The 25,510-nt window shown below is 55.9% G+C and overlaps 13 protein-coding genes across 13 annotated transcripts; 4 read left to right on the forward strand and 9 right to left on the reverse strand.

The window, feature by feature from the left end:
* Nucleotides 1–330: 330 nt before the first annotated feature.
* B0T15DRAFT_395316 (uncharacterized protein) lies at nucleotides 331–1,437 on the reverse strand (the record flags this gene model as incomplete). The annotated part of the gene is made up of 2 exons (XM_062864776.1): nucleotides 331–1,239; nucleotides 1,306–1,437. The coding sequence occupies 2 exons, from the start codon at nucleotides 1,435–1,437 to the stop codon at nucleotides 331–333; spliced, it is 1,041 nt and encodes a 346-aa protein (XP_062723492.1).
* A 763-nt stretch (nucleotides 1,438–2,200) lies between these two features.
* B0T15DRAFT_530970 (uncharacterized protein) lies at nucleotides 2,201–3,253 on the forward strand. The gene is made up of 3 exons (XM_062869207.1): nucleotides 2,201–2,538; nucleotides 2,604–3,011; nucleotides 3,065–3,253. Exons 1-3 carry the CDS (start codon nucleotides 2,295–2,297, stop codon nucleotides 3,151–3,153), a joined length of 741 nt encoding a protein of 246 aa, XP_062723493.1. The 5' UTR covers nucleotides 2,201–2,294; the 3' UTR covers nucleotides 3,154–3,253.
* Nucleotide 3,254: 1 nt separating this feature from the next.
* On the reverse strand, nucleotides 3,255–4,481 carry B0T15DRAFT_502181 (uncharacterized protein). Its single transcript, XM_062867417.1, has 2 exons — nucleotides 4,108–4,481; nucleotides 3,255–4,036 (listed from the first exon to the last, which is right to left on the reverse strand). Exons 1-2 carry the CDS (start codon nucleotides 4,236–4,238, stop codon nucleotides 3,286–3,288), a joined length of 882 nt encoding a protein of 293 aa, XP_062723494.1. The 5' UTR covers nucleotides 4,239–4,481; the 3' UTR covers nucleotides 3,255–3,285.
* Nucleotides 4,482–5,422: 941 nt separating this feature from the next.
* On the reverse strand, nucleotides 5,423–6,030 carry B0T15DRAFT_510956 (uncharacterized protein; the record flags this gene model as incomplete). Its single annotated transcript, XM_062867885.1, has 3 exons — nucleotides 5,423–5,573; nucleotides 5,606–5,748; nucleotides 5,809–6,030. The coding sequence occupies 3 exons, from the start codon at nucleotides 6,028–6,030 to the stop codon at nucleotides 5,423–5,425; spliced, it is 516 nt and encodes a 171-aa protein (XP_062723495.1).
* A 384-nt stretch (nucleotides 6,031–6,414) lies between these two features.
* On the forward strand, nucleotides 6,415–9,092 carry B0T15DRAFT_433492 (PhoD-like phosphatase). Its single transcript, XM_062865776.1, has 7 exons — nucleotides 6,415–7,212; nucleotides 7,269–7,305; nucleotides 7,369–7,494; nucleotides 7,554–7,710; nucleotides 7,764–7,858; nucleotides 7,923–8,057; nucleotides 8,111–9,092. The coding sequence occupies exons 1-7, from the start codon at nucleotides 6,769–6,771 to the stop codon at nucleotides 9,001–9,003; spliced, it is 1,887 nt and encodes a 628-aa protein (XP_062723496.1). The 5' UTR covers nucleotides 6,415–6,768; the 3' UTR covers nucleotides 9,004–9,092.
* Nucleotides 9,093–10,103: 1,011 nt separating this feature from the next.
* Nucleotides 10,104–11,337, reverse strand: B0T15DRAFT_186325 (uncharacterized protein). Its single transcript, XM_062862381.1, has 2 exons — nucleotides 10,712–11,337; nucleotides 10,104–10,635 (listed from the first exon to the last, which is right to left on the reverse strand). Exons 1-2 carry the CDS (start codon nucleotides 10,987–10,989, stop codon nucleotides 10,194–10,196), a joined length of 720 nt encoding a protein of 239 aa, XP_062723497.1. The 5' UTR covers nucleotides 10,990–11,337; the 3' UTR covers nucleotides 10,104–10,193.
* Nucleotides 11,338–11,801: 464 nt separating this feature from the next.
* B0T15DRAFT_393559 (uncharacterized protein) lies at nucleotides 11,802–12,165 on the reverse strand (the record flags this gene model as incomplete). The annotated part of the gene is made up of 2 exons (XM_062864691.1): nucleotides 11,802–11,953; nucleotides 12,009–12,165. 2 exons carry the CDS (start codon nucleotides 12,163–12,165, stop codon nucleotides 11,802–11,804), a joined length of 309 nt encoding a protein of 102 aa, XP_062723498.1.
* Nucleotides 12,166–12,167: 2 nt separating this feature from the next.
* On the reverse strand, nucleotides 12,168–14,920 carry B0T15DRAFT_530980 (uncharacterized protein). The gene is made up of 2 exons (XM_062869208.1): nucleotides 12,313–14,920; nucleotides 12,168–12,228 (listed from the first exon to the last, which is right to left on the reverse strand). The coding sequence occupies exon 1, from the start codon at nucleotides 14,764–14,766 to the stop codon at nucleotides 12,652–12,654; it is 2,115 nt and encodes a 704-aa protein (XP_062723499.1). The 5' UTR covers nucleotides 14,767–14,920; the 3' UTR covers nucleotides 12,168–12,228; nucleotides 12,313–12,651.
* Nucleotides 14,921–14,954: 34 nt separating this feature from the next.
* Nucleotides 14,955–15,784, reverse strand: B0T15DRAFT_530982 (uncharacterized protein). The gene is made up of 2 exons (XM_062869209.1): nucleotides 15,347–15,784; nucleotides 14,955–15,310 (listed from the first exon to the last, which is right to left on the reverse strand). Exons 1-2 carry the CDS (start codon nucleotides 15,366–15,368, stop codon nucleotides 15,078–15,080), a joined length of 255 nt encoding a protein of 84 aa, XP_062723500.1. The 5' UTR covers nucleotides 15,369–15,784; the 3' UTR covers nucleotides 14,955–15,077.
* Nucleotides 15,785–17,096: 1,312 nt separating this feature from the next.
* Nucleotides 17,097–19,731, reverse strand: B0T15DRAFT_502186 (uncharacterized protein). The gene is made up of 5 exons (XM_062867418.1): nucleotides 19,317–19,731; nucleotides 18,422–18,808; nucleotides 17,752–18,159; nucleotides 17,611–17,679; nucleotides 17,097–17,534 (listed from the first exon to the last, which is right to left on the reverse strand). Exons 1-5 carry the CDS (start codon nucleotides 19,533–19,535, stop codon nucleotides 17,271–17,273), a joined length of 1,347 nt encoding a protein of 448 aa, XP_062723501.1. The 5' UTR covers nucleotides 19,536–19,731; the 3' UTR covers nucleotides 17,097–17,270.
* Nucleotides 19,732–20,533: 802 nt separating this feature from the next.
* Nucleotides 20,534–22,312, forward strand: B0T15DRAFT_530988 (phosphatidic acid phosphatase type 2/haloperoxidase). Its single transcript, XM_062869210.1, has one exon. The coding sequence runs from the start codon at nucleotides 20,850–20,852 to the stop codon at nucleotides 21,981–21,983; it is 1,134 nt and encodes a 377-aa protein (XP_062723502.1). The 5' UTR covers nucleotides 20,534–20,849; the 3' UTR covers nucleotides 21,984–22,312.
* A 368-nt stretch (nucleotides 22,313–22,680) lies between these two features.
* On the forward strand, nucleotides 22,681–23,249 carry B0T15DRAFT_530989 (uncharacterized protein). Its single transcript, XM_062869211.1, has 2 exons — nucleotides 22,681–22,902; nucleotides 22,963–23,249. Exons 1-2 carry the CDS (start codon nucleotides 22,871–22,873, stop codon nucleotides 23,204–23,206), a joined length of 276 nt encoding a protein of 91 aa, XP_062723503.1. The 5' UTR covers nucleotides 22,681–22,870; the 3' UTR covers nucleotides 23,207–23,249.
* A 319-nt stretch (nucleotides 23,250–23,568) lies between these two features.
* On the reverse strand, nucleotides 23,569–24,926 carry B0T15DRAFT_510963 (uncharacterized protein; the record flags this gene model as incomplete). Its single annotated transcript, XM_062867886.1, has 8 exons — nucleotides 23,569–23,721; nucleotides 23,753–23,821; nucleotides 23,928–24,032; nucleotides 24,100–24,172; nucleotides 24,330–24,506; nucleotides 24,581–24,633; nucleotides 24,695–24,808; nucleotides 24,882–24,926. 8 exons carry the CDS (start codon nucleotides 24,924–24,926, stop codon nucleotides 23,569–23,571), a joined length of 789 nt encoding a protein of 262 aa, XP_062723504.1.
* Nucleotides 24,927–25,510: the final 584 nt, after the last annotated feature.

A 25,510-nucleotide genomic window follows, 5' to 3' on the forward strand; every position in this document is an offset into this window, starting at 1 on the left:
AGCCCGCCGCCTTATATACCTTGGTACCTGGTACCTTCCCGGGCAGGCTTCTTGAAGTTCCCCCTTTCCGCACCGGCACTGCCGTAATCACCACAAACCAGCCCGCCTTTGATCGTCATCTAACCCAGAACAGTCCCATAACCCATCGCCTCCAAAATCAGCGTGGCGTCTCATGCCTAAGGTATCCAGCGTCAACCCTGAAGCCTAGCAGTGGATAAGTATAGCAATCGCACAGTCGATTTTGGGGACGGGCTCTGGCTCAATTCGCTGATAATCAAGACTTTGCGAAGAGTCACTGCAACTCACAGAGCTTGAAAGAAGATGAAAGTGCTAAGCGAAATTCTGGACCAAGCTCTCGGTCCATTCCCAAAACTCCCTGGCGTGGCCATTGCCGCCGTCTTCCATGGACTTCGCTGCCTTCTGCAGATCCTTGCGGATCGGATGGAGACGGCCCCAGGGAATGACCCATTCGCCAGTCTTTTCCATAGTAATATCAGGCGACAGGGCGGAGTACAGCTCGGTATAGGCTCCGTACACAGGCGGGTACAGCGCGACCAAGTCCAACACCGTCGTGAAGAGCTTCCCGCCGTCGCGGTAGAGATCCGACTTGAGATGGCCCGGGTTGCAGGCAATGCTCACCACACCGGCCTCCCTGACCCGCCTCGCGAACTCGACTGCGTGGACCCAGTTGCCGGCTTTAGAGACGCCATATCGCTCCAGCGGAGTCAGGGCCGGCCAGTACTTGACGTAATCGGCCGTCAGGCCCTTCTCCTTCTCGCCGCAGATCTCGGTGCCCAGCGACGCCACCCAGACGACGCGGACGGTGTTGGGCGGTGCCGTCTTGGCCGTCTCCACGAGGATGGGCGTCAGGAGCTTGGTGAAGAGAAAGACGCTTAGCACATTGACGCCGAGGTGCTGCTCGTGGCCCTGTTTTGTCTTGGCTGAGCCGTCGACATCCTTCAGCGCCTGGACGCCGGCATTGTTGATGAGCACATGGAGCTTGCTCTCGCGGGTCTTGAACCGCTCGACCGTGGGCTTGATGGTCGAGAGATCGGCGAGGTCGAGATGGAGGTAGGTGAGCTGGCCCGTGGAGGCTGGGTTTGTCTGTTGAATGTCGGCGATGGCCGCTTTGGCTCGCTCCTCGGACCGGGCGGCGATGTAGACCTTGGCGTTTTTGGAGTATAGCAATCGAGCCGTCTCTTTGCCTACGCCAGTATTTGACCCGGTGACCATGAAGACCTATGGACGTTAGAGTGCCTATGTTGGAAATACAAAGTCACTCAAGAAGGACAAGGACCGCCGTACCTTTCCGCTTAGATCGGGCAAGTCCTTCTCGGTATACTGCGGCTTGGGCGGCCACATGTTAGTCATGTAGGTACACAAGGGCAGCGACGGCGGCTTTGCCGGCCTCGGGGCCTTCGTTTCCTCCGCCGGCATCTTGGGTTTCGTTCGCTTGTTGATCGTATGGTAGCTGGCACGCTTGTTGCTCTGAGAATGGGTGGTAATAGGATAACTTATATCAGCGAGATGCGAAGCAACGGATGGGCGAGACGAAATGCAACTTTACCCGTCAGTCGCCGAGAGTCGGCGGGACCATGGAGCACTCGGATTCCGTTGAATCCTTCAGCGGCCAGCCGTTGCCGTTCTATCGAATGGTCTGCCTGGGGAGGCGCACAGCCAAGAACTCTCACTCAGGACTTCGAGGATGTGACCCGCCGCCCAGTACACTATGTGCAGGTTGTAGCCACGCTATATCCAATCCGATAAGTGACCGCCATCTGAGACTGGGCCCATCTCGGCGTTAAACCCGGTAATCGCCATCTGTGCCTACCAACATGGTGATCATGATCACACTGTCATCCTCGTGGGTACTAAAAGCGATCTCGGCCTTAAATCCGGCCAAGCCGAGCGGATCTCAGACAGAGCGAGATCCGAAGATGGGATGAATTGTGTGGAAGCAAGGGGTTCTGCGTCTTGCACATCCAATTGACTCACCCTTGGCATATAGATTCACTAGCCTATAACTAAACTCAACCGCCTTTGCCCATTCCGGCCTCCGGGCGGCTCCAGCCCGCCGCCTGGAACGGCTCGGCCAAATAGGACGAAGTATGGACGTTCAGCGCTAAACTAAGCTTGAGAACAAGCATTGGATTTGTAAAAGCATAAACAGCTGCAGCGCCTTGCGCCGAGCTTCATCTATGGCATAATACCGCGACTGCAGTTTCAGTAGAATTTTGAACGTTGAACGACGAAGTTTATGTCCGCTCCCTGCCGCAGCTGCCGAAAAAAAGGCAATGTTTGGCCCCACCACCAACCCGGTCCGGACCGTCCCGCCCTCGCGTGTTCACAAAGCTGACATCAGACGCGCCGCGTCGCAGACCCTTCGACAACGTAACCACAACCTCGACTGCCCGTCTACATTCTACGGTGGACTCCTGTTGATATCCACTTACCTGGCAAACATGGCAACCTACAACAACACGTGGCGGAACAAGATATGGATGGGCTGGTTCTTGATGCAGCCGCCGGTGATCCTCCGTACGCGGAAATTCCCATGCGCCGCGGCGCCACGGTACCTGGATTACGCGCTGACACGCCCGCAGTAATCGACCTGCTGGAATATCTGTATCCCGCCTGGGTGTACGAGCCCGCCGGCGCGCCGCTGCACGCCGTCTACGCGCTCAAGCAGTGGTACATCGCGACGTACAACGACCCAATCGTGCAGTGGACGGCCGAGACGGCGTCCGGGCATGACAGCTGGATGGGGCTGTTCCTGCACGTCGAGTTTCTGTTCCTGCTGCCCACCGCGCTGTACGGCGTCTACCGCTTCGCCGTGCAGCGCCGCGGCACGTCTGGCGCCGACGAGCTGCTGTTCCTGGTTTACGCGCTCGAGGTCGCCTTCACCACGCTGGTCTGCATCTACGACACCTACTACCTGGACAGCGCCGTGTATTCGGAGGAGCTGAAGCGCACGCTGCGGGTGCAGTTCTACGGGCCGTGGTGCCTTTTCCGTGAGTGAAATCTGGCTGGGTCATGAGATCTGACCGTGTCTGACTCCGAGCAGCAACCCTCATGGCGATCGACATGGCGATCAGGATCCTGGGGCGCATCAAGGCCGCTGATGCTGTCTTGGGCGCTAGGAAGTCGCAGTGATAGGGTAGCAGAGGGAGCCAAGCGCGAGGGCCTGTCAACCCCACCATCAATGATGTCCAGATACGTGTACTGTCGAACCCGAACCATAAAACATGTGGTATCATTTAATTTTACACTGCACCTCTGTATCCCCTAGTCGACCGCCCGTTTCTGATATCCCCACCCATTGCCGACACCATGCAGCCCATACCCGAGCGGGGTCGCACCACCCAAGCGCCTCCCGTTGAGCCGCCTCGGCAGCACCGACCCGAAGAAGTACGCCGCCGACACGACCGCGCCGGCGCAGAACGACACCAGACTGTAAAACACGGTGCTCGCGTAGATGTGGCCGCCCATGCCGGACCACTCGACCTTGCCGTCGATCTTGGGCAGGGCGGGCGTCGGGAACCAGCGTACGCTGAAGCTGAGGGGCAGCGGATCGCCAATGACGAGCCGGCGCGTCGCGCTGCCCTCCATGTGGGTGAGCGGGCTGGTGCTATAGGCGGTGGCGCTGTCGAGCACGCCGCTGTCGTGGCGGTGGATGTGATGTTTCGGCGTGCTGTGCAGCAGCACATTCAGGTGGGTGCTGATGTGCATGTGGCTCAGCTGCAGCGTGCCGGCCAGCGCGAACACGAGTGGGATGTACTCCTGTTTAGGCGCGTCTTCGCCGACCACCTCGACGTGCGGTGGCGGGCGTGCCGGGAGGCGGCAGGACAGCGGGGCGTCGCTGTGGATGTAGAACTCGAGCAGGTGGAAGAAGGGGTCGCTGACCATGGCGATGGTGCAGTTCTGCTCGCCCTCGATGCCGTAGTGGAACTCGAGCGGCTTGTTGGTCTCGTTGCAGACTGGGAAGGGGACCCATTGGATCTCGTGCGCCGCGTTTTCGATGTGTTCGCCCGTTTCGCTGCCGAGTCGAGTGGTGAGCGCGTCGTCCCTGATTCAGGAGTGAGGTTGGGGTTCATCGGGCGCACTCACGAGCTCCGGTTCATGCACTCGACGCGGATCGGCGCGCCATAGTGGTACGCCGGGAGCGAGTTCTCGTGGCCGGCCGCCAGTGCTTGCGCCAGCGACGCTGCGACCACGAAGAGAGCACTGATAACCATCATCTTCTTCGGCGAAGTCCGCGGCGGTTGTGGAGAGAAGCTAGGGCGCACGCCAGCGCATTTTGCGCATCAACTGGAGGCCGGACGGCGACGGTTAACAACCTAAGCTGGTCGTCTACGATCGCGAAAGACCCGTGGCAGTTGTTGAAGTCGCATGGAATGATGAGGCCAACTCGACGCTAACGCAGGAAAGTGGGGCTGCATGCCATGGAGTGCTTAGTCATTCATTAGCGCGGAACCTTGGCACAACACCACGACAACTATCCCGGGACCCCGAATAAGAAGGTTGCTCGTATCAATGACAGTGTTATAAACTCGTCTTGGCACAGTATGCCCACCTGCATGCAATGACTGACTTTCATTGCATCACGCTTGCTTGCAAAGCGGCCAAGTCAACCGTCTTTGCAACCATCGTCGCCACACGATAAGGTTCAATGTTTGCATTCTGCAAGTCTGCAACGCGGTTGGCACCAACTTGGCAGGAGCACGCTTGCCAGCCTTGGCTTGATTCGTCGCTTAGTGAGTCGTCCCTGCCACTCCTTTCTCGCCTGCTGTTGTGTCGCCCCGAAATCTCATTACCTCGGACCACGTCCTAGAGTCCTCACTTTTGAGTTCGATTGACGTTGTCGACGATTCTGCATTACAAAAGACGGCGCATCAAGAGATGATCCACGTACTGTCGACGGCCAGTGCCGGCATCTTCCTGTTTCATTTTCAGCATCAGCTCCAGCAGCTACGCGACCCTCGGGTGAAAGTTTCGCCAAGCGTGGCGGGCGTCGTCCCATTCGTTTCCCCCCCTGAACTATAGTTGTTACTAGTAACGGACATCTAGTTAATTGGAGCCGCGCTCTGTGTTCTGTCTCGCGACCTGATCTCACTCTCATCAGCGTTCGAGCCCTTGCACTTCACGGCGCTTACGGCGTCCCTTATCGCATCGCTGGGTTCGAGTCTCCTCCTGTACCAGGAGCAACGCCATGTCTGCAAACCATCGGCGTTCGCAACTCTGTACCTTCTTGCATCGGTGCTATGTGACCTGGGGATACGCACCAAGCACATTCCCACGGCACCTGCAAATCTGGCAAACCGTAAGTAAGGGGGATACGGCGGCATATCAGTAAACTCGCCGTTTCCCCCCTGCTTTGGGGCCCCTCGGACCCGAGAGAAACACCGACACAGAAACAAACATTCTATAGCGCCGAAGCAGTCGCACTCCCTGGCCTCGGCCTGACCATCAACTCCGGCCAAAAGGTCACCATCTGTGGCCGAACCGGCAGCGGTAAGAGCTCCCTCCTCTTGGCCCTGCTCCGACTGCTGGACACGCAATCCGGGCACATAGAACTGGAAGGCGTCACATCACATCACCCAGATACCGCGCGACTTTTTGCGGCAGCGGTGCTTCGTGGCTGTATCGCAGGACAGTTTCCTGCTGCCCAACAAAACGCTCCGCTTCAATCTCGACCCGGAGGACGCACTTGGCAATCATAGCAGCATCAACATCCTGGATAGAGCTTGCCTATGGTCCCATTTTCTTCAAGTGGCCAAAGAAGACAACGACAGGGATATATCAATTCACCCGCTCCTCAGCCCCGCTGTCCCGGTGCCCGACGCTCTCACCAGGCCAAACCCAGCTCTTGAACCTGTCTCGGGGCATTCTCAAGGCCGCGGCGCTGCGTTCCGAAGGCGCGCTGCCGGTGATGCTGCTTGACGAGGTCACTTCTGCACTAGACGCTGAAGCCGAGGCGGTGGTACACGGGCTTATGGACAGCGAGTTTTCCGCCAACGGCCACACTGTCATTGTGGTTTCGCACCAGCTTGGGAAGCTGGTTGAGTTTGCGCGACCTGGAAGGGATGTTGTTGCCAGGATGAAAGATGGGGGGTTCGATGGCGTTGTGAGGGACCTGAAGGGTTGGAATCGTTGGATGCGAGGGAGGAGTTGGACAAATTAGATGGTCAATTGATGATTACCTCTTTCCCTTTTCCCCCTCGCTTGATCGACATACCAAGAGAGGAAGGACGTCGGGTTCAAGGAGGGGCCGGCTATGTAGAGCACCAGAGAATCATGGCTTGGCAGGGCGAATGAGCTTGCCCGATTGAGCACGTGGGAACCCGCGGGTAGGCGGGATTATTACGTCGTTGCCGATGTTCCACCCGCAGCAACCGAACTGACAACATACATCTGCGTCGAGCTTACCGAGCTTGAGATTTGAGAGAGCGTCCATGGTTCCCGTCAAGAGCTGTCCCGGCTCCCGAGTTACTGGTCGTGTTCCTGCAATAGGACGCCATTGGGTTACACTCAACCCACCAACCCCTCCAGTGCGCTCCGGTACCCCGGGAGAACCTAGATCATGATGTGGATCTGCTGCAGTTCGGTTGTCTAGCTTACAGCCATCCTGCAAACCAGTTGTGAGAATTGCCCCAACTATTTAAACGCAGTATGGTCCTCCGCTAGAACTTGACCGAGACGGAAGTTCCTTGAGTCTGCCCCAAGTTGCCAACCTGTGCAGAGATTAAACCGGTTTGCTTCGTGGCCAATATGTTGACAATCAACATCTTTGCTGCTACTGTCAGCCTGGCTGGCTCGGCGGCGGCCTTCTACACGGGCAACATCAACTACTTCTCCCCCTCGCAGCATCATCCGTCGCTGGGAGTGTCTATCCGCAAGGTCGCAGCCCGCACGCATACCGCGTCTCCCTGGTCCGCAGATAAGCTCAACTTCACTCACGGCGTTGCCAGTGGCGACCCGCTCGAGGACTCGGTCATTCTCTGGACCCGCGCAGCACCCACCTTTGACAACGACGGCAGCAACGTCACTGTCTCTGGCTACGTCGGCCTCTACAGCCACGAGACGGACGCCTACGTCAGAGCCAGCAAGGCACCGGTCTGCGTCGACTGGAGGGTCTCGAACAAGAAGGATCTGTCCCACGCTGTCTCTTCGGGCAGGGCGTACACCAGTTCGGATATTGACTTCACTGTCAAGGTAGGGCCTTACCAGCGGAAAGCTCACGTTTGAGGCAGGGGCTTACACTATTTTAGGTCGAGGCAAGGGGTCTCAAGCCGTTCACTCAGTACTGTGAGCTGCGATCCTCTCTACCACCCCTGGTTTCCTTGGGCATGCTTCTAATATCCTGAACAGGGTACCAGTTCAACATCTGCGACTCCAACAAGGCCAGCCCGCTGGGCCGGACCAAGACGATCCCCAGGAAGAAGGACAAGACTCACACTCCCATCAAGTTTGCCATCTATTCGTGCAACAACTACCGTAAGTCCGATGAAAGGTGAACCCAACATAGTAATGGATGTACTAAAAAGACGCTGCAGCCTTCGGCTTCTTCAACGCCTACGGCAACCCCGTTCGGAAGGATTCGGTCGACTACGTCATCCACCTCGGCGATTACATCTACGAGTACAAGAACGGCGACTACGGGTGGGGCAACTCCTACGACCGCATCCCGCTGCCGGATCGCGAGATCTATACGTGTGTCCTCCCCCTTTTTCCGGTTCACATATGCTTGTACTGACAAGACCAAGTCTCTATGACTACCGCAAGAGGATCGCCACGTACCGCACGGACCTGGATCTCCTCGCGAGTCATCAGCAATTCCCGTGGATTCCCGTCTGGGACGGTACGCATCATCCTCTCCCCTAGACAATTAGATGCAGCCCCTTAACTGACGCTCGGCGACCCAGACCACGAGGTTGCTGACAACACGTATCACGATGGGAGCTCCGAGTTGAACAACACCGAGGACTCCTTCGTCAGGGACGGCGGTGTGGCCGTCGACCAGCGCAAGATGAACGCTGTTCGCGCCTACTTTGAGTGGAGTGAGTGATTTTCCAACTCTTGTCACTGTCGGAAGATGTTCATTCCTTGCCAGTGCCCATCCGCCAGGTCGACATGGACGACAACCTCCGCATCTGGCGCGACTTCCAGTTCGGCGACCTGCTCGACCTCATCATGCTAGACACGCGCCAGTACGACCGCAGCATCACCGACCTGTACTGGAACACGGACTATGTTCACGCCATCAGCAACGACGCCAGCCGCTCGCTCATGGGGCCGCGGCAGGAGGCGTGGTTCTACCGCAAGCTGCGCGAGAGCTCGTCCCGAGGCGCGGCCTGGCGCATCGTCGGCAACCAGATCATCTTCAGCCGCATGAACGAGAGCCTCGCACTCGGCAGCGAGAACCCGCTCAACTACGACCAGTGGGACGGCTACCAGGCCAACCGCAACCGCACGCTCAACACGCTGTACGAGAACAAGATCAACAAGACCATCTTCCTGGCCGGCGACTCACACGCCTCGTGGGTGTCGGACCTCACGTGGCTCGACAACAAGCCCTACGATCCGAAGACCGGCGCGGGCGCCATCGGCGTCGAGTTGGCCGGCACGGCCGTGAGCTCGCCCTGTCCCGCCGGCCAGAACATCAGCCTCGTGGTCGCCAACGCCGGCTCTGCGTGGCTCACCGGCGCCAACAGCGAGCTCCAGTGGCAGGACCTCTACTATCGCGGCTACTTTGAGCTGTCGGTGGGCTACGACGCCGTCAACGCAAGCTTCTTTGGGTTGCCATCTGTCACGACACGTAACGGGTATGAGATCCCCCTTGCCAACTTCACTGTCAAGCATGGTGAGAACCGGCTTGATCGGGGGTTAGGGTCCTTTGCGGCTAAGCAGGTTGAGAGCGGGAACCTCAAGGGGGGAAAGACGGTTGGCACGAACGTGACGCATGATACTAGTACTGGGAAATGGTTTGTGTATAGCGGGAAATAGGTGGACGTTGGGGGCAGTACTAGGCAGTACTACTTGTAGCGTGTTAGAGTATATACATACTAATATTGATCAACCTTCCGCTCCCCTTGCACAGGGTATAATCGAAGCCTGGGGGCCCGCGAAGCAATGTCACACCTACGTGGGCGAATCCGGCGTCGCAAACTGTATCACGGCCCATCTGCACACCCCGCTCGTTAGCCCCTCTTGATCACTTCCTGTGAGGTTAGGGCTTCTCTCTTTGTATGCTAGTTCCAGCTAGCCACATCTGGCTGTGCTTCCTCTCTTCTACGCACCACACCACCATATGCATCACTTCTGCTTGGGAGCAATGCAGCGACGATGCAGCCTCCGGAGTCGCGCATTAGGAAGCTCCTACGGACAGAATCCGCGGGGGTACAGGACTAATCAGGTTACCTGGTCGCACCCTCCTCCAACACCGAGGTGGATGCCAAGCCTTCCCTTGAGCCCTCGCCAGAGGCCTTTTTTTTCCCGCAGCAGAACATGGTATCAAAGCGTAAGGTGGAGCCAAGGTGGTCTGCGAGGTGCCCCCTTCTTCGAGATTTCTGGCTCGAAGCCGTTGAGAGGCTGCCCGAGGAGACGCAGGGGTAGCTGGGACTGAATGCCTTAACATACTACATCCCGAACCCCTCGACGAAGAGGAGGATGCCATTGAGCGCTTGAACCTCGGCGGTGCCGATGATGAACTAGGCTGCGAACCACACTGCATCCTTGACCCGAAAGACCCACTCCAGTTTTATTCTCCCGAGCATTGGATAAAGTCATACTCAGACCCAGGAAGGCTCCGTAGTCGATCCCACGTTGGCTCGCCATCTTTAAGGCTTTCTTGGCTCGCCATGCGAAAGGATTTCGCATTTCAGAGCCTGGTATCACCGGAACTGTGCCCCTGACCATTTTCACCACGGAGAGCACCACGGGCCACACCATCTTGGCCATGCGCCGCTTCGGGCTCTACTCCGTTCTTTCGACCGGCGGATTGCCCCAAGCCATTAATGTTCACGTATCGCCCTACAATGACATTGCTTGCGTTATTCACTAGCCTGTTACCGATACCACAAGACACGCTTCCCGAGATAGACAGGTTGGCTTATCGAGATTAATTCCATCAGCCACTTATACTTGAAGTTGACCAGTCCTCATCCCGGTACGGGTGCGCTAAGTAGGCATGGCGCTTAAGAACACCCGACCCGGCTTGACCCAATAGCTACATCATCGTACCAGAGAGTATTCGCATCCCCGCCGTACGACTCCCAACCAAAGTACACGGCCGAGGGCCTCGGTTTAATAGAGCTCCGCGTCCACTGCGCCGCGTTGGGGTTGCTGGTGCCGGCACCGACGGTCAGGCCCGTAACGGCGTTGCCGTTCAGCCAGGTCGCGATAGAGCCATCGGCGCCGATCTTGTACTCGAAACATTGCCAGCTGCCGGTGGGCAGCGCCTGCGAGGTGGCAATGCCCTGCGGCGAGAGGTCAGGTAGCGTAGCGTCGTCCGACTCGCGGTTGTACATGAGGATCTTGCTCTGCCCGCCGATACGTAGGTGCTTCTTGCTGCCCTGCGCCGGGTCCGGCATTGTGATGAAGGTGACGTGGGAGTCGGTCAGGGCCCTGGACGCTTTGCTATGGGGAGGAGGAGCGTTAGACATTGTAGGCTGGGTGTTCCAGATGGGTACTCGAATACTCGAGACACACGCACATGTAAGCCCTGACATAGAGATCGCCACTGCTGGGGACCTTGGTGGTGCCGAAGAAGATGTGTCCGCAGTAGCCGCCCGCACCGTCAACCCGGATCGAGTTCTTGCCGCTATGCGCCGTCGAGCTGTCGAGGCTCACTTTTCCGCCCTGGCTGCAGTCGGGGGCGTAAGTTGGCCATGCCGACTGGTCCCAGCCGCTCTCGAAGTCGCTCGAGACCTGGGCGGAGGAGAAGGGAAGGAGGGCGAGGGCGAGGGCCAGAAGTGCGGTTTGCCGGAACATAGTTGCGATTGTGCTGCAGACATAGGAGCAGGAACCGCACCACCAAAAGCCGAAGGCCAGAGTGACCGGACGTTCTCCTATATACCCAGATGCGCGGGTCAGATCCAGCGTTTCATCGCGGACATTACGGGCTTGTCGGGATCAGATCGTCTACCCCGTCTCTTGCCGCCCACCTTCCGTGGTACTCGATTCGGAAGTTCCGCGTATGGCAACTAATCAACAGCCGGTCGTGTCGGACCGTTCGCTGGGGTCGTTCAATTTATCCCGTTCAGCCGGCTGCGGCAGTTGCTGCGTCGATCACGGCGCATCCCATACTGCCACTGATACGTAAAAGTTCCATCCAAACCCCGGTTCCAATTGAGATGAAGTGTTCTGTGTGAGTGAAGAAGACTCCGCCGGTAGGGCGGGTCCGTTCGTTGACCACGCCGACTCATGGAATTCCACCGAGTCTTTGCAGGGCAGTCTGATCTGATCCTAATCCCATAAACGCAGTGTTTAAACAAGTTGCGGGCGAAGGGCTGGGTGAAGTGATGATTCTGGATAGCTGTCAACCGGTATAAATCAGGGTCTATAGAAAGACAACTGAGCATACAAGCGGAATTGGAAGAGATGCCGGGTAAGCACCAGGCGAGGAGAAAGGGAAGGTGTTGCCAAAAGTCCGTCTTTCCGCTACAATCCATAGGCCCGTATCATCATTCATAGCATGCCGGCAGGGTGGAAATATCGACCCGGTCCAAAAGACGCCATTACAACGCCGTATAGCTCCCAGATGCTCACAAACCCGAATTCTGTCCCCGATCCCGTGGATGACCTTACGCCAACGTCTCGTAGCCAGACCCACGCTGGTATGCAGACCGGTTCGAAAACAGGTAATAGATAGCCATGCCGATAACGGGGAAGAGGAAGACGACCAGACACCAGACGAGCTTCTGCAGGGGCGGACGGCTCGACTTCAACACCTCGACTAAGAAGGACATTAGCATAGGAACTAAGATGGAGGGCGGTGAAGGGTAGCGTACCGAAGACGATGATGTCCAGGATGAGCACCACAAGACCGAGGAGCCCGCCGCCAGTGCCATACTGCCAGCTGTTGTCCATGGATTCCGTCGAGACAGGTGCGGCCAGGCCAAGTGTGGCCAGGCAGAGCTGGAAGAGGATGGTCGCGAAGAGAGTCATTTTTCGACTTGATGATTTGATTTCCGAGGTGAAGATCGTGCCTGGGTGTCTGGGCTTCGAGTTCTGCGAAGAGCAAAGCGGGGTAAGCAAATGCTCTGTGTAGAAGGAGCAATCCGCACCTTTAAACGGAACCCAAATACTACGCACCTTGGTGCTGCCTGGGATGACGTCATCCCACCATGACGCAACCCAGTCATGTGCAACAACGCGTTGCTGTCCTCGCCCAGCAATCAAAATGGCCGGTGAGATTCGTTTCCCTTGCGCTTGCAGATAGCCAGGCTCGCCAGGTCGGGCGTGATTGACATTGCACAAGTAATATTAACAAGTGGTAAGATGTGGGTTGTGATGAGGTGCTCGCGCACTGTGACTTTAACCTGCAATTTGGTACAATACAATACATATCAACAAGATCCGCAAGCTTTGCGGCAGATGCACAGGGTCCCATACCCCCAGTATGTTCCACAAGCAAGTGCAAAAGATTTGTATCTACACCCATGGAATAGCGAAACGTGGCTCTGCATCCGTGAAAAAGAGCTGCTCGTCCCTACCGACGCCCAAACCATGGTACAGGCCAGGGGTTGCTGACGCGGCCACCTTCTCTCTTCTCACAACATGGATGATGCCGAAGTGTGGCACTGTCAGTCGGAGCCCGTTCGGTTCTTCAGCCACACCATATCCCATTTGCCCGACAGGCCCGTCCTCCCTCCAGATCAGATACTCGTGCAGCCGTTGCGCAGCATCGCTCTCGGCCCCGGCCAGCGTCCGGAGAAGCTGGGCGGCCGACCGGCTCAACGGGTCGGTTCCCCATGCGTCCGCGGCCTCAAAGCAGGCGGCCACGCAGGCCAGCATGTGCAGGTCGCCGGGTCGCTGGTGCTCGAGAACATTGCCGCGGCCTAGGCAGTGGTCGTCGAGGTGCGAGAGCAACAGCACCACTGCGGCCGTCACCGCCATGAAGTCGAAGCCCCGGGAGAAGAGCGGCACGTGTCCCAGCGTGCGGTACATGAGGAAGCGTGAGAGCACCTCGCGGCTCGCGTGCACGGCCGTCAGCCTGCTGTATGAGTAGCAGCCTTCGGTGGGCTCCTGCCTTCCTCCCGTCCATCCGAGTCGAGGTGATTTACGGTCATCTAGACTGCGCATGAGGTAGGGGAAATGCAGCAGGACCAGGAGGTTAAAGTGCTTGACCTGGATCAACAGCCGCGGCGTGATCTCCTTGACCTGCGCAGCCGTTGCGGGAGGAGTTGTCGAATCAGCCGCTGATACGGCCGGTAGGGCCCAGAGGCCGGCCGAAACCAACAGGACGGCTTGCTTCATCTCGTCATCAATCTGCAGAGTTTCTCTGTAAGCAGTGTCCGCTCCTTGCCCACCTAGCACACCGTCCCAGAATCCGGCGCGACGCAGTTGCTCGTTCCGCAGGGCGATTCGGCCCGTGACGATGGCATGCACCCGCTCGAGCCTCCTCAGCTGGGTCCCGGTATCCATAGTGCCCAGAGCGCCATCGTTGGTGACGGCAGGCGGCAGACCGAGGATCATCGACATGTACCGGTCGCTGTACACGAGACGGAACCACACCCCCTCCTCAGCCTTCGACATACCGCCACCCCAACGACTTCTGTCACAGTTCGCCCCGTCCCGAGGCCGTCCCAGACCCATCGCGCACGCGATGCGCAACGCGCGGCGAAATTCCTGCCATCCGCGGCGCCAGTCGCCCGCATTGACGTGGTACACGCCCTCGAGCATGAGCAGCTCGATGCCGTCGAGGCAGCAAAGCAGATTGTCGGTGCGGGAGGTAACGTGACGGGACGCTGCGTCGACAAAACAAGCGGCGGCGGCGCTATGTGCTGGCCCGTTGCCGTCATCATGACCCAGCTGCTGCAAGTAGATGGCGAGCTCGACCAGCTTGCGGGCCAGGACGAGCGGGTTCGCTGCTGTGGGCGAGGGGATCATGTCGAGGTGGGTTTCTTGACTACTACTGCCACTGCCACCTACATCCTCCATGATGAAGCCATGGGCTTTCTGGAATTGGCGCAGCGGTGAGCCGGCGAAATTTCCGCGCGCCACAATCAGAAAGACGGTCTCTTGCGGGGGGAAGAGGCTACGGAGCAGGCGAGTCAGGGCGTCCAGGCTGGCCGCGGTGCTGTTTGTGTTGGTTGCGATGGCGGTTTGAGATCCAGTTGCTGGCACTCTAGCAAGCGTGCGATCTGATGCTCTGTTAATGATTTCATGTGTGGCTTCCCTCACAGCGTGGACAACGCCGCCGGAACTGTCACGGCTGGCCAGTATCTCGGCAGCACCCGGTCGTCCACGGCGACCACCCACAAACGTCTCGGCCCTGGCTCTGACGGCGGCTGCACCAGGTTGCTGCAGCAGCTGGTCGACCAGGGCCTCGAGGTGCACGAGGCGCCGGCGCACTTGGCGGTACCGATCGCTGGTTCCGGCACCGTAGTCAAACGCCTGCTTGAGCTGGGGCATGCATTCGCGTCCCCGCCGTTGGCACGGGGTGCAGCTGCTGGAGGACTCGGGGTCATAGTCGCAGCGCACCTTGCGCCGCCGGCATTCATGGCAGCTTGACGTGCCCCTGCGCGCCTGCGCAGCTTGCGGCATGTCTCGGATGTGTTGAGCTCCTCAGGCATGTATTCAGCGCAAATCATGGGCGCTGCATTGTCGTCGTTACACAGCGATGCTGTTTGGAAGTTCCAAGGGTGGGGCGGGTGATGCATCATGCAGATGCGAGTCACGCTAATAAGATCGAGGTCTGACAGTATCCGTACTCGTGGCCCCCCCCCAACCCGCCCCGCTTTTCTTCGGGCCAGCCAACGAACCGCCGGGCAGGTTGGTGGTCACCATCCATGCGCCCACACCAGCCAAACGCCCACTTTTTCGCCATCTTCGACGACATCGTCGTCGTCAACTATCTACACTCTCTTCAATAGCCGTATCTTGCCCACTTCCTCTATAACCTCTGCAGGGCCCAGCCTGCCAGTCAACCTCCATTTTCTAGCCTCCTTGGCCGCATCTGCATACATACGTTTGATCTTGTTGTAAGCCCTCTGTTCAGCGGCTTGAACTACCCGCCTGGCCTTTGCAAGCTCGTCATCCTCCCTGACCTTGATCATCCGACGTGCTTGAGCAACTGTAAGGACCCCACCTGACTATAGTGGCCTGTACTTTTGAAGCCTTCGACGGTTGGCGATGTCCTCGGCCATCTTTGTCCTCTGAAGATTATGCTTGACTTAGACTAGTTCAGTAGCTATAATAAGCCAGCCTTTGATAAATCTTTGAAGGTTGTCAACGTCTCCCGCGATGTTAGCCAGCTTATCAGCTATCTTGTTCATCTGCTATAGTATAATAGGGGTGCCGAATGGAGAGCTGTTAAGAGCTAGGTCGGCTATTGGCAAGGGCGTTCGAACTACCTAGCACCCCTGAATAACCTATAGAACAATAGAGGGCTAGAATGGCCAGATCCCAGTCTTTTTAAATATAGCTTAAATGGTAGCTTTTTTAAAGGCTTATTTACCCGCTTTTTGGATAACGATAAGGAACTCGATCTTTATAATATTAAATAGACCGTCGCGGACTAGGATATTAAGCTCCTTTATATAGTAATGCTTTAATGGCTGGAAGATAATAATATCAAGCGGCTAGATTAGATATATAAGATTTGGCGGTAGGCCGAATAGGATAATATTATAATCCTTATAATACTTGACGAATTCCCAAGTAAAATATGAGCTATAACCGTCGAAGATCAAGAGCTAGTATTTCCTAACCATCCCTTATTATAAATGCTCTTTAAAATGCTATAGCCACTCGAGGCTTATTTTATCGTTCGAGTAACCGCTTGCCGATATAATAATCGCTATCTCGGGGTCTAATTCGGGTTATTGGTACTACTAGGATATATAGACCTGCCCGGCTAAGATAATAAAGGCCGGGATAACCCTTCCTCCGGCAGATATAGCCTTAATAGCTATAGCCGACTCCCAGTTCTCTACGATACCAAAGTAGTATACCTGTTTACGTTTAGTGATAATAAGTTAGTCCTTTCCTATCCTAATACGGAAGCCGGTCTTATCTATATTCTAGATGTCTTTAGGATCGATACCCTTATCTATAAGAATATTTAGAAGCTTGTCGAAGTAATCGGCAACGACGGCAGGCTATTTAGCCTTCTGGCGGTTGGCGTTAAGCTTCCTTTGCCACTGCTTAAGATAGCCATGGCGTTTGATGAACCGGGAGGTCTAGTTCTGCCTAACAACTGGTGGCTAGTCCTGCTCGGCCCGGCTAGCCTAAGAGCGTAAGATATGGTTTATAGCGTCGGTAATAAAAGCCGGCCGAACTACAAGGTTGATATTGTCAAGCCGGTCAATATACCGGCGTAACGTAACCTCTTCGGAAGCTGTTAGCTTGGTATTGGTAGGTAGGCGGCTAGTTTAGGGCCCAATGCCAGCAAGACGACGACGTAGACGATCTCGGGGGACACCGAATTCCCGGGCAACCGTGGCCACTTTAGCACCTGGGCTTACGGCAATATAGTTGAGAGCATCTTGGATACGATCCTCCATTTTCAATAGATCGCGGGATTCGAATGTGGGCTTCAAAAGTGGTGGTTTTAACGAAGATGGCGAAAAAGTGGGCGTTTGGCTGGTGTGGGCGCATGGATGGTGACCACCAACCTGCCCGGCGGTTCGTTGGCTGGCCCGAAGAAAAGCGGGGCGGGTGGGGGGGGGCCACGAGTAGTGGATACCGCTAGTCTGGTATAATACATTGTATGTACAATAACGCCTTCTGTATGTACCGAGTAACAAATGGTATTTTGTTGCCGGCTACGTAGGTCCTGTAGGTAAGGTACCGTAATTACGGATACTTGGGGTTCCGAGCGTTTTTCAACCGATGGCCCCCTCTAATCAGTGAAAAACTCATGCTCATATGACGCCAATCCCAAAAAAGACTTCAACAACTCGCCATCTTGGTCTGACATGTTCAGGGCAAAACAGACCGAACGGCAGATGGATTCTATCGTGGCTAGAAGCAACAACCAAACTTGCTCCGAACAATGAATGCAGGTATTGTACCTGAGAACACCACGCTACAGTGGATTTATCCTATCATCTTGCATGGAAGAAGTTGAAGAACTCTGACCTGGGATCGTTCACATCAATAACGTCGAGAGCCATAGTCCCGTCGCGCGGTGCTTGTACGTGGACGGTCACGGACTGCCTGATCTCCTCACGTCTATACGGAGGTATCAACTGCGGGAACCGCCTCAGCCTTTCTCCTGTCTTGAGTATGAGCCCTTTCAGTTTTGATCCCGGACGCCGCCACGCGAAGAAGGGTTCCGCAAAGGCCCATGCCAGCTTCAGATCCAGGGTCTGGAGGAGTACTAGCTGCACGTTGTCCGACCCCGACAAGTAAGACAACATCTCGTTCTCTAAGTTGATTTCCGACTTCGGAATGGAGCGCCAGCTGCTCAATGCTGGCAAATCCAAATGCTAGCGCCCGGATGATGTCTTGTGGCTATTGCAGAGGGTCAGACATAGTAGGAGACTAGGAGTGTGATTAAAGCGGAGGCAGTGGTAGTGAACTCACCCATCCGTTGCCATCTCGATAGATGTCGATTTCCAAGTCTTCCAGGCCCGGAAATTGCGTGTCGAGCTCGCGCAGGTCGTCAACGGTCATTGTCGGGTGGGCTGCCCCGCCTCTGTTGATCTCCATGGCGTGCAGACATAGCCGCTTGAGCCTAGGGTGATGGCATAGCGCGCGATTCGACACGAAATGCCCCCTTACTGTGAGCTGTTCCAGGGAGTCAAAGCACAAGAGGAAGTCTTCCAACTCGGGGCAGTGATCGCCGCCCTTCCGGGCCCACTTCTCTACCGTGAGACTCCGAAGGGCTGTGGCATGTCCGCCGAAGTAGTGCAATAGGCGGGTGGTCCGCTGGCGTCCCAGGCTGAGCGACGTTGGACTAGACCAGTTCATCTTGTCTCGCCAGCGTGCCCACTGCTTATGTAACATGGTATATCCACCCAGGGAAAGGATTCTAACGTCGATGGGAATGTCTCGTGTCCGCTCAGCTCGAATGAGTCACACTCCAAGCAATGAACCCTAACTATACAACCCCCGTAGTTGCCGTATAACGAGACGGAGAAAGACTTCAGATTGGGGCGGCAAAGAACAAGGTTTGCAGGTCGAGCATCCGTCGACTTGATTGGTCGCGGCCGAATCGTGGGTAAGGATTTACTCTCGCGCGGATAGTACTCACGCTCGGCATCGGGCTAGCGACAGTCCTTGACCCGTCTTCGTATAGAAGGTGAAGCTCAGGATAACTAGGGTGGTCGTTCAAGGCGCGGATCAAGGCGTCGACATCCGGGGCGAGCGACCATGAACAGAAGTGCCGGAGGCATGGCAGGGCCTTCACCAGCCTCGCAAGAGCGCGCACGATTTTGGGATCCAGGGCTGCGTCCTCCTCGGGGCAATGGCGCTTGTTAAAAGGACTGACCTCGACCTCACGCACAGCACGTGCTTGTCCTCCGTGGCGCTCTTTCGTTAATCGACGGATCAGGGTAAGGGATTCGCACCACGGCGACCAGCGGGGATTGGAGCGCTTTGTATTGTTGCCGTCGACGACCCGCTGCGCCGCACGCTTCTCCTACCATTCCTCGTGCGAGCATTTCTTGACCGTGATGGTATAGTACAAGGGGAAAACGGCGAGATGGTAAAGCCTCCTGGACACTAAACATACGCAAAACATGTCTCTAGGATGCAGATAACTGAGTATGACGAGCCAAACATCGTTATTCAAGCGTTCATCGCCGTTTTTAGTATGAGTAAAACCTGTCGAGGTTCCAGGCCTACTGCGCACGGAGGCTGCAAGGTCCATTCCGGGAATGTTGCGTGGGTGCGAAGGGGAAAGGTAAGGTAGCTAGGTAGGTAGAGGTAGGTATGGATCATGTATAGGTGCGGGGCAGAGGACTCATTTTATAGGTAACACTCTATGCGTAGGAGTGATCTGTGACTCGTGACCCATCGGGTCAGTGTCAGACTAGGCATCAAACTGTCTGCTTGGTCGAGTTGGAAGGAGCCACACCGACGGTGCGGGCAGGAGAATAAAACCAGAACCACTAGGATTCTGGGACTGGAAGCTCTTTAATAGATACGATAGAGTAACACGGCGGATAGACGTCGTCGAGCCGAAACTTGACCGAGGACACCACGGCCGAGGTGGAGGCGGCGCCCTGCGTGTTTGCGGCGGCCAGTTCCTCGGTGCCGATGTTGGAGCTGTCACTGTTGGCGTAGGTGAGCGAGACGGAGCAGGTGGAGCGCAGCTGGAAGCCACGCAGTGCGTGCTGCGCGACGAGTAGGTCTGCGTCCTGCATTCCTCAGGATGTAGGGTTAGAGTTTCATCGGTGACTGTGTAGGTGTTGCGGTGTGCCGGGAGGTCAGAGGCAGAGAAAAGAGGTCTGAATACTAGGTTGTAATGAAGAGGGTGATGTGCCCACCTAAGCCAGGGAACTGGCTTATAGGTGACAAGGCTTGAAAGCCATAGTGAACACAAAGACCACAAAGGTCTTTGGTAGTTCCAACAGTAGGTAAGTACGGATCTGTACTGCATAAGGTAGGTATGCACGGTAATCTGCAGGGTAGTGTAATCCGAATCCCACCACGAGACTTCGAAGATCTGTCCGGGGATCGCCAGAAGCCTCCACAACGCTAACCTTAATAAATGAACCTCAATCCTAGGAGTTAGTCGCGGGCGACTCTCGATGCTGTGTTGTACAATACAGTGAGTGGCATGGTGAATCGTTGCTGGTCCTTGTGCTATGTCCTTCTGGGCATCAGCATCTTCGGTCAAACGATAGAAACTTCGTCCCGATGAAGAGTCCGGCGAATATATTGTACTTACCAAGCTGGTGCAGCGCTGGCTGACTTCAATGGAATAATCAAGATCATCGATGCAGCTACCCGGGAGGCGCACAGCGGTAGAGTCCGGGTATATCTTGCCTTCAAGTTAGTTACATGGGGAAAGAGTCGCTCCGGTAACTCCCTTGTTGGCGTTGAGGTATTGTAGATGTACAATATACGGGTGCCCCGTTTTGTCAAGTGGCATCTCACACCCACGGCGCGTCAAAACCAATTCATTACACAGGAGTAGGGCGCGCTTATCTACAGTACTACTAGCCGAGGTTGAGATCCCGTGACAGTTGACCGTTGAGCTTTCGGTTTTCGCTCGCAAATTTCATCTGTAACTCACTATCAGAAAAGCTGCCGTACGGTATTTCAACCGGTGTTTTCCCCACCTCCGTATTGCGGCTTTGCATTGACACGTGTATTTCGCCTGCCAAGTTAGCCAAGCTTTCCAGCACCGGTGATGTCACTTGGCATCCCGCGCCTATGTGAGCTGCCAGGAGCATCTCAACAGCTTCCCAGTTACACATCCGTGTTGTCAATCGCTGTTTCGACTGCTGCCGATTGAGTGTAATCGGTGACGTCAAGCTACAAAGCTGAAACCATGACACAACTGCCGGCGGAAGTCACTTCAAAAAGGCTCATGATGGCCGCGCTTTTGAGCATTTGAATCTCCCCCGCTTCCACAAGCCCACATCCAAGCACTTTCTGCGCGGCCAGCTACCTTACTTATTATTTTCACCCACAGCACCGTAGTTGAGCTCCCTGCTCAACCGCCTCCGAAGATGGGCTTCTTCAACCGCCACCCACGCGACGCCCCCAACGCGGCCCCCGCTGCCAACGGAGCCCACGCGAACCATGCCAGGCGTGGCCTGGAGCCGTACTCGATGGCCACGCGTCCTTCGTTTGGGCAATGGCTCAAGGCGACATGGCTCGACATCTTGACCATGGCTGCGCTCGGCGCCGTCGGACTCGGCGTGTACAACGCAGACCCGGCCCCGACTCGCTCGTTTGCCGTGCAGTTCCAGGACGGCGAGGTCGTCTACCCGGAGTTTGCGTACCCGATGCGCAAGGAGATCATCCCCATCTGGCTGGCCGCCTTCCTCGCAGCCATGATCCCCATCGTCGTCATCCTCTTCATGCAGATCCGCGTCCGCAGCTTCTGGGATGTCAACAACGCCGTCATCGGTCTGCTGTATTCGCTCATCACCGCCGCCGTGTTCCAAGTCTTCATCAAGTGGCTGATTGGCGGCCTGCGTCCGCACTTCCTAGCTGTCTGCAAGCCCGACATCACGCGGGCGAGCAACGCCCCAGGGGTCGTCGGCGCCGGTCTGAACGCGCAGGGGTTCAAGGACATTTACTACACGAGGGAGATCTGCACCGGCGACCCGAACGAGATCAACGACTCCCTGGAGAGCATGCCCTCGGGACACGCGACAGCTGCCTTTGCCGGTTTCGTTTTCCTGTACCTCTACCTCAACGCCAAGCTCAAGGTGTTCTCCAACTACCACCCGGCCATGTGGAAGCTGGTCGCCGTGTATGCGCCCATTCTCGGCGCCTGCCTGATTGCCGGCGCGCTGACCATCGACGAGTTCCACAACTGGTACGACCTCGTCGCTGGCGCGCTCATCGGAACCGTCATGGCCTTCTCTTCGTACCGCATGGTCTATGCTGCCATCTGGGACTGGCGGTGGAACCACATCCCGCTGAATCGTCTGGCGCCGTTCCCTTACGGAGGGCCCGCAGATTTGGAGGGCGCGACCTTCACCAGGCGTGCTGGCTGGGGATACGGTGGCGGGCCAGCCGGAGCGCCCTCGGCGAAGAATGGGTATCCCGTTGGGTATCATAATGGCGTGGGAGGTGGACATCATGTGCCGCCTGCGCCGTCGGCGCACACGCGGGCTGATAATATGGTCTGATGGGAGTTGACATGAGTGATGGTGGGGCCATGTGAGCGGGGGAAGACTGAGGTGGCGGCTAGCAACTTATCGGGAAGCAATGCGAGGATTCGGAGTGCATGTGGTTTGTGGGTGGGCTTTGGCGCTTGGGGTTGGAACGCGGGGACTTACAGATACCGTATAACGTGAGCCTCAGTCGTGTCGACACGGCTTCTATTAGCTTAATCTGGTAATGACAATGTTCTTAAATCAGTTGTTTACAGGACTGTGATATGTGCTCTGGAGAAACTGAACCGCCAACGTCCCTAATTCTGTTGCCACGATGCCAGGAGGGAGGAGGTTAATCTAGGCAACAAGGGGTTAATTAGTTAGCGGTTTCAAGTCTCGAATGCAGACCCGCCATTAAGTAGAATATCGAAACATCTATAGTTTGCGGCAATCCCCTGCCCCGGTTTATTGCCGTTGGGCCGCCCACAGCTAGGTAGAAGTTCTGATGATACGTCAATCTCACCAGAAGGTCGCGCGCATCGGGTTTATGTTATGTTCTGGAAAGTTTGAGGACTCAGCTTGCAGCAGCTAAGGCCGGCGTCCGGCCTGACTAGTTATCCTGCGCCGCGCTGCAAGTCTTGGGTCTCAGAACGCATCGCCAAGTGAAGCAGTTTAAGTAGGTGGTAGGTGGAGAGGCTTCCTTCATTCGTGTTTCGATGGGCGTAACATAGTGGCGTCCGAGACGGCCAAAAGGATTATAAGAGAGCAGCGCGTCGAGTATAAAGCTCGCGTTCAGCTCTCTAGTTTCCTCTCTTCTCGATTATTATTATTACAGCAGCAGAGCAATAAACACCTCTCCGGGACAATTAACAAAAACGCAACAAGCCTTGTAAGGCCACTACTCACGCACATCACCGAACATGCCAATCACCGTCAAGGCCTGCCTTCATTGGTATGTATATGGTCGCTTCCCTTCACGTGTACCTGTCCGGACTGACAGCTCTGCGTCTAGCCAGGGCCAGGTCAAGGACGCGTTCAAGAGCAGTCGAATCCCCTATTACGAAAACGAGAATGGCGACACGCTAACGGTCTATTGCTCGAGCCCGAGCGACTGGCCCAAGACGTCCCTTATGGCTACCTGCTGGCGAGCGATTAGGTTTGACTATCACGATGCCGTACATAATGGGGACACCCTGAGTTGCGAGCGCAGATCTAAGGGGAAAAGCTCTGGGAATGGAACTCCCCTGCGCAAATGAGTGATTGGGAACCGTGTATAGAGAGACGATAAGGCTATTACGATCTAAATACCACTATCTCTTCTGGGGGCGCCGCTGCATCAGAATCCCTTGATCATCTCCAGGATAACATCGCAACGACCAAGTGTTCGAGTGGAACTTGTATTGTACAATACACACTGACTTCCGCCGATTACCTGCCACTCCCGTTTTCCGTCATGCGGGTTGAACTCTTAGACGACAGAACGACAAGAGGATGCATGACAGTGCACACGCCGCGCTATAATCGACATCCACAACTGCACGCGGCACCACAGGACATTCTTGCGGCCAGGGACGTTGAGATACAGCCGGTTTATAACAGGGTCGACAGCGCCGTACACCTAGTCGATCCGCGCACCGTTGGCGATCTGCGACTGAATGGTGTTGAAGACACCAATCTGCGGCCACTGGCTACCTGTCGTGGCCGTGCTAATGAACATGGCTTGGCGAGTGTGCACGGCATAGGCAGGATGGGATTCGCCAAGACGACACGCCTATGGTTGCATCAGCCCTCAGGCCATCGACCATATTGGCGTAGACGAACAGCGGAAAGGCGTTGTAGTCGGTGCCAACGGCACGGAAGGCCCCGACGTTCTACGTGATCAGCGTGGCCTAGGCTGTGCCGTCGCAGTCTGCGTTTAGGTGACCAAGATGGTTATAGTCTCGTCCACGACGACCGTCTCGGTCACAAGCGCCTAACTATGACGAAAGCGACATCGGTTTCGGTAGCCGAGACGGTAGCTATGACTACATCGACGACAGTCTCGGTGTTGGTGGGCGTCGACAGCACCGACGCGGTGTAAGTCTGGAAATTGTCAGCTACCGTACCCAATGTCCCCTGGCGGGGGCTGTCTGAAGAGATTAGCACGTACACTAGCAGCATCAACCGTTACGGTGGTGGACGGTGCTTCCGCAGTGACTACGGCGCGCGTCACACCAGCGCACCTGCACGCAGAGACGTACTTCTCCCAAGACGGGCACCTACGAAGATTTCCTACATTCGCTAGGGAAGATGCATGTCGGCGCCAGGGGATAACGGTGGTTGGCGTGACCAGCACGGTCTACGTGTCTGTTCGCATGGCCAGTGGCCACCACGGTCTACGTGACAAACTGCACCTGCGTCTCGGTCGAGGCAGTCAATGTAGAGCTGACAACGACCACGTCCATCTCGGTCGAGGCCGGCGTGGCTTCCGTCACCGTGACTATGTGCGTGGCCACATGCGCTTGGTAGGCTATGGCATTGCGCCCATCTCGCTGGAGGTCACACCATTCGGGGTCACTGTGACGATGAGGTGCGAGGAACAGTCCTTGATTCCCTGGTCGGCGTGCTTTACGATGGCCCGCCTGCCTTACTACCTTTTGTACATAAGCTTCCTGCTCGGCGTCTTGTACTTGCAGGACTCTTCCTTTTGCGAGTCCAATATTCTCGATAATATAGTTAGTCTTTCAGAGTCCTAAACCCTATACGGTGCTGTCAAATTGTGCAAGGAGCTTGAAGAGGTAGTTAGGTGGACTAGGATTAAGAATAGCAGACGCCTGGTATACGCCGCATTCTAGTGGAGAATAAATCTCGCGGCGTTTCTGCCTAAGTACCTATCTACCTAGTTAGATTAAGTGGAAAAAGTTACTGCCTTTGCCGCAGGTAGGATCATACATAGGCCAACCAATACAGCCATCGAAACCTACTAGCCGGGAACATTCTGAAACTAACCAATCTAGGTACCTAGCTCTTTCGATTGCCTTTCAAGCTCGAAGTGGCCTAGTATGCATGACAAGTCTAAGCTAAGTACCTACTACCTACCTGTGACGAAACTATAGGCAGTCCTACCTCTGAAAGAGTTCGCCGGTCGAAGGTACTGCTGGTCGGACTGTAGGTCTAGGTAAAGCCAAAAGGTTCATAATAATGCAAGTCGCAATATCTGCACAGTAGGTAAATGCTACTACTTACATTGCTCACTGGAGAACTCCTAGAGTCCTCTAGAACGAGCGACTATATACTATCTATCCTTGGATACTCTTATATACTCTATAGAGCTCCCTAGAGCTTGATGCTCTATTAACTCTATCGAGAGCTTTCATCTTTTTATGCTAATTAGCTTAGTTCCCTAAGATTTTATATGCTCCTTAGAGCTCCCTAGAGCTCCTTTTTATTAGTCTGTAGTCTGTAGTCTGTATTCTGTAGTATTAGCATTAGGGTTAGGGTTAGGGTTAGGGTTAGGGTTAGGTTAGGGTTAGGGTTAGGGTTAGGGTTAGGTTTGGGTTAGGGTTAGGGTTAGGGTAGGG

This window comes from Chaetomium strumarium (assembly GCF_033439665.1).
Source record: "Chaetomium strumarium strain CBS 333.67 chromosome Unknown B0T15scaffold_3, whole genome shotgun sequence".
Lineage (NCBI taxonomy): Eukaryota > Fungi > Ascomycota > Sordariomycetes > Sordariales > Chaetomiaceae > Chaetomium > Chaetomium strumarium.

Coding starts and splice junctions, on each gene's coding strand:
- B0T15DRAFT_530970 (XM_062869207.1), top strand. CDS start 2,295: ATGTTTGGCCCCACCACCAACCCGGTCCGGACCGTCCCGCCCTCGCGT. Junction 2,539..2,603: donor GCAGCCGCCGGTGATCCTCC/GTACGCGGAAAT, acceptor ACACGCCCGCAG/TAATCGACCTGCTGGAATAT. Junction 3,012..3,064: donor CGGGCCGTGGTGCCTTTTCC/GTGAGTGAAATC, acceptor GACTCCGAGCAG/CAACCCTCATGGCGATCGAC.
- B0T15DRAFT_502181 (XM_062867417.1), bottom strand. CDS start 4,238: ATGATGGTTATCAGTGCTCTCTTCGTGGTCGCAGCGTCGCTGGCGCAA. Junction 4,037..4,107: donor GAGTGCATGAACCGGAGCTC/GTGAGTGCGCCC, acceptor TCGACTCGGCAG/CGAAACGGGCGAACACATCG.
- B0T15DRAFT_433492 (XM_062865776.1), top strand. CDS start 6,769: ATGTTGACAATCAACATCTTTGCTGCTACTGTCAGCCTGGCTGGCTCG. Junction 7,495..7,553: donor CTATTCGTGCAACAACTACC/GTAAGTCCGATG, acceptor AAGACGCTGCAG/CCTTCGGCTTCTTCAACGCC. Junction 8,058..8,110: donor TCGCGCCTACTTTGAGTGGA/GTGAGTGATTTT, acceptor ATTCCTTGCCAG/TGCCCATCCGCCAGGTCGAC.
- B0T15DRAFT_186325 (XM_062862381.1), bottom strand. CDS start 10,989: ATGTTCCGGCAAACCGCACTTCTGGCCCTCGCCCTCGCCCTCCTTCCC. Junction 10,636..10,711: donor CTCTATGTCAGGGCTTACAT/GTGCGTGTGTCT, acceptor TCCTCCCCATAG/CAAAGCGTCCAGGGCCCTGA.
- B0T15DRAFT_530980 (XM_062869208.1), bottom strand. CDS start 14,766: ATGCCGCAAGCTGCGCAGGCGCGCAGGGGCACGTCAAGCTGCCATGAA.
- B0T15DRAFT_530982 (XM_062869209.1), bottom strand. CDS start 15,368: ATGGCCGAGGACATCGCCAACC. Junction 15,311..15,346: donor GGCCGAGGACATCGCCAACC/GTCGAAGGCTTC, acceptor CACTATAGTCAG/GTGGGGTCCTTACAGTTGCT.
- B0T15DRAFT_502186 (XM_062867418.1), bottom strand. CDS start 19,535: ATGCAGGACGCAGACCTACTCGTCGCGCAGCACGCACTGCGTGGCTTC. Junction 18,809..19,316: donor ATCCGCCGTGTTACTCTATC/GTATCTATTAAA, acceptor GAGGAATGGTAG/GAGAAGCGTGCGGCGCAGCG. Junction 17,680..17,751: donor ATCGAGATGGCAACGGATGG/GTGAGTTCACTA, acceptor CCTCTGCAATAG/CCACAAGACATCATCCGGGC.
- B0T15DRAFT_530988 (XM_062869210.1), top strand. CDS start 20,850: ATGGGCTTCTTCAACCGCCACCCACGCGACGCCCCCAACGCGGCCCCC.
- B0T15DRAFT_530989 (XM_062869211.1), top strand. CDS start 22,871: ATGCCAATCACCGTCAAGGCCTGCCTTCATTG. Junction 22,903..22,962: donor GTCAAGGCCTGCCTTCATTG/GTATGTATATGG, acceptor CTCTGCGTCTAG/CCAGGGCCAGGTCAAGGACG.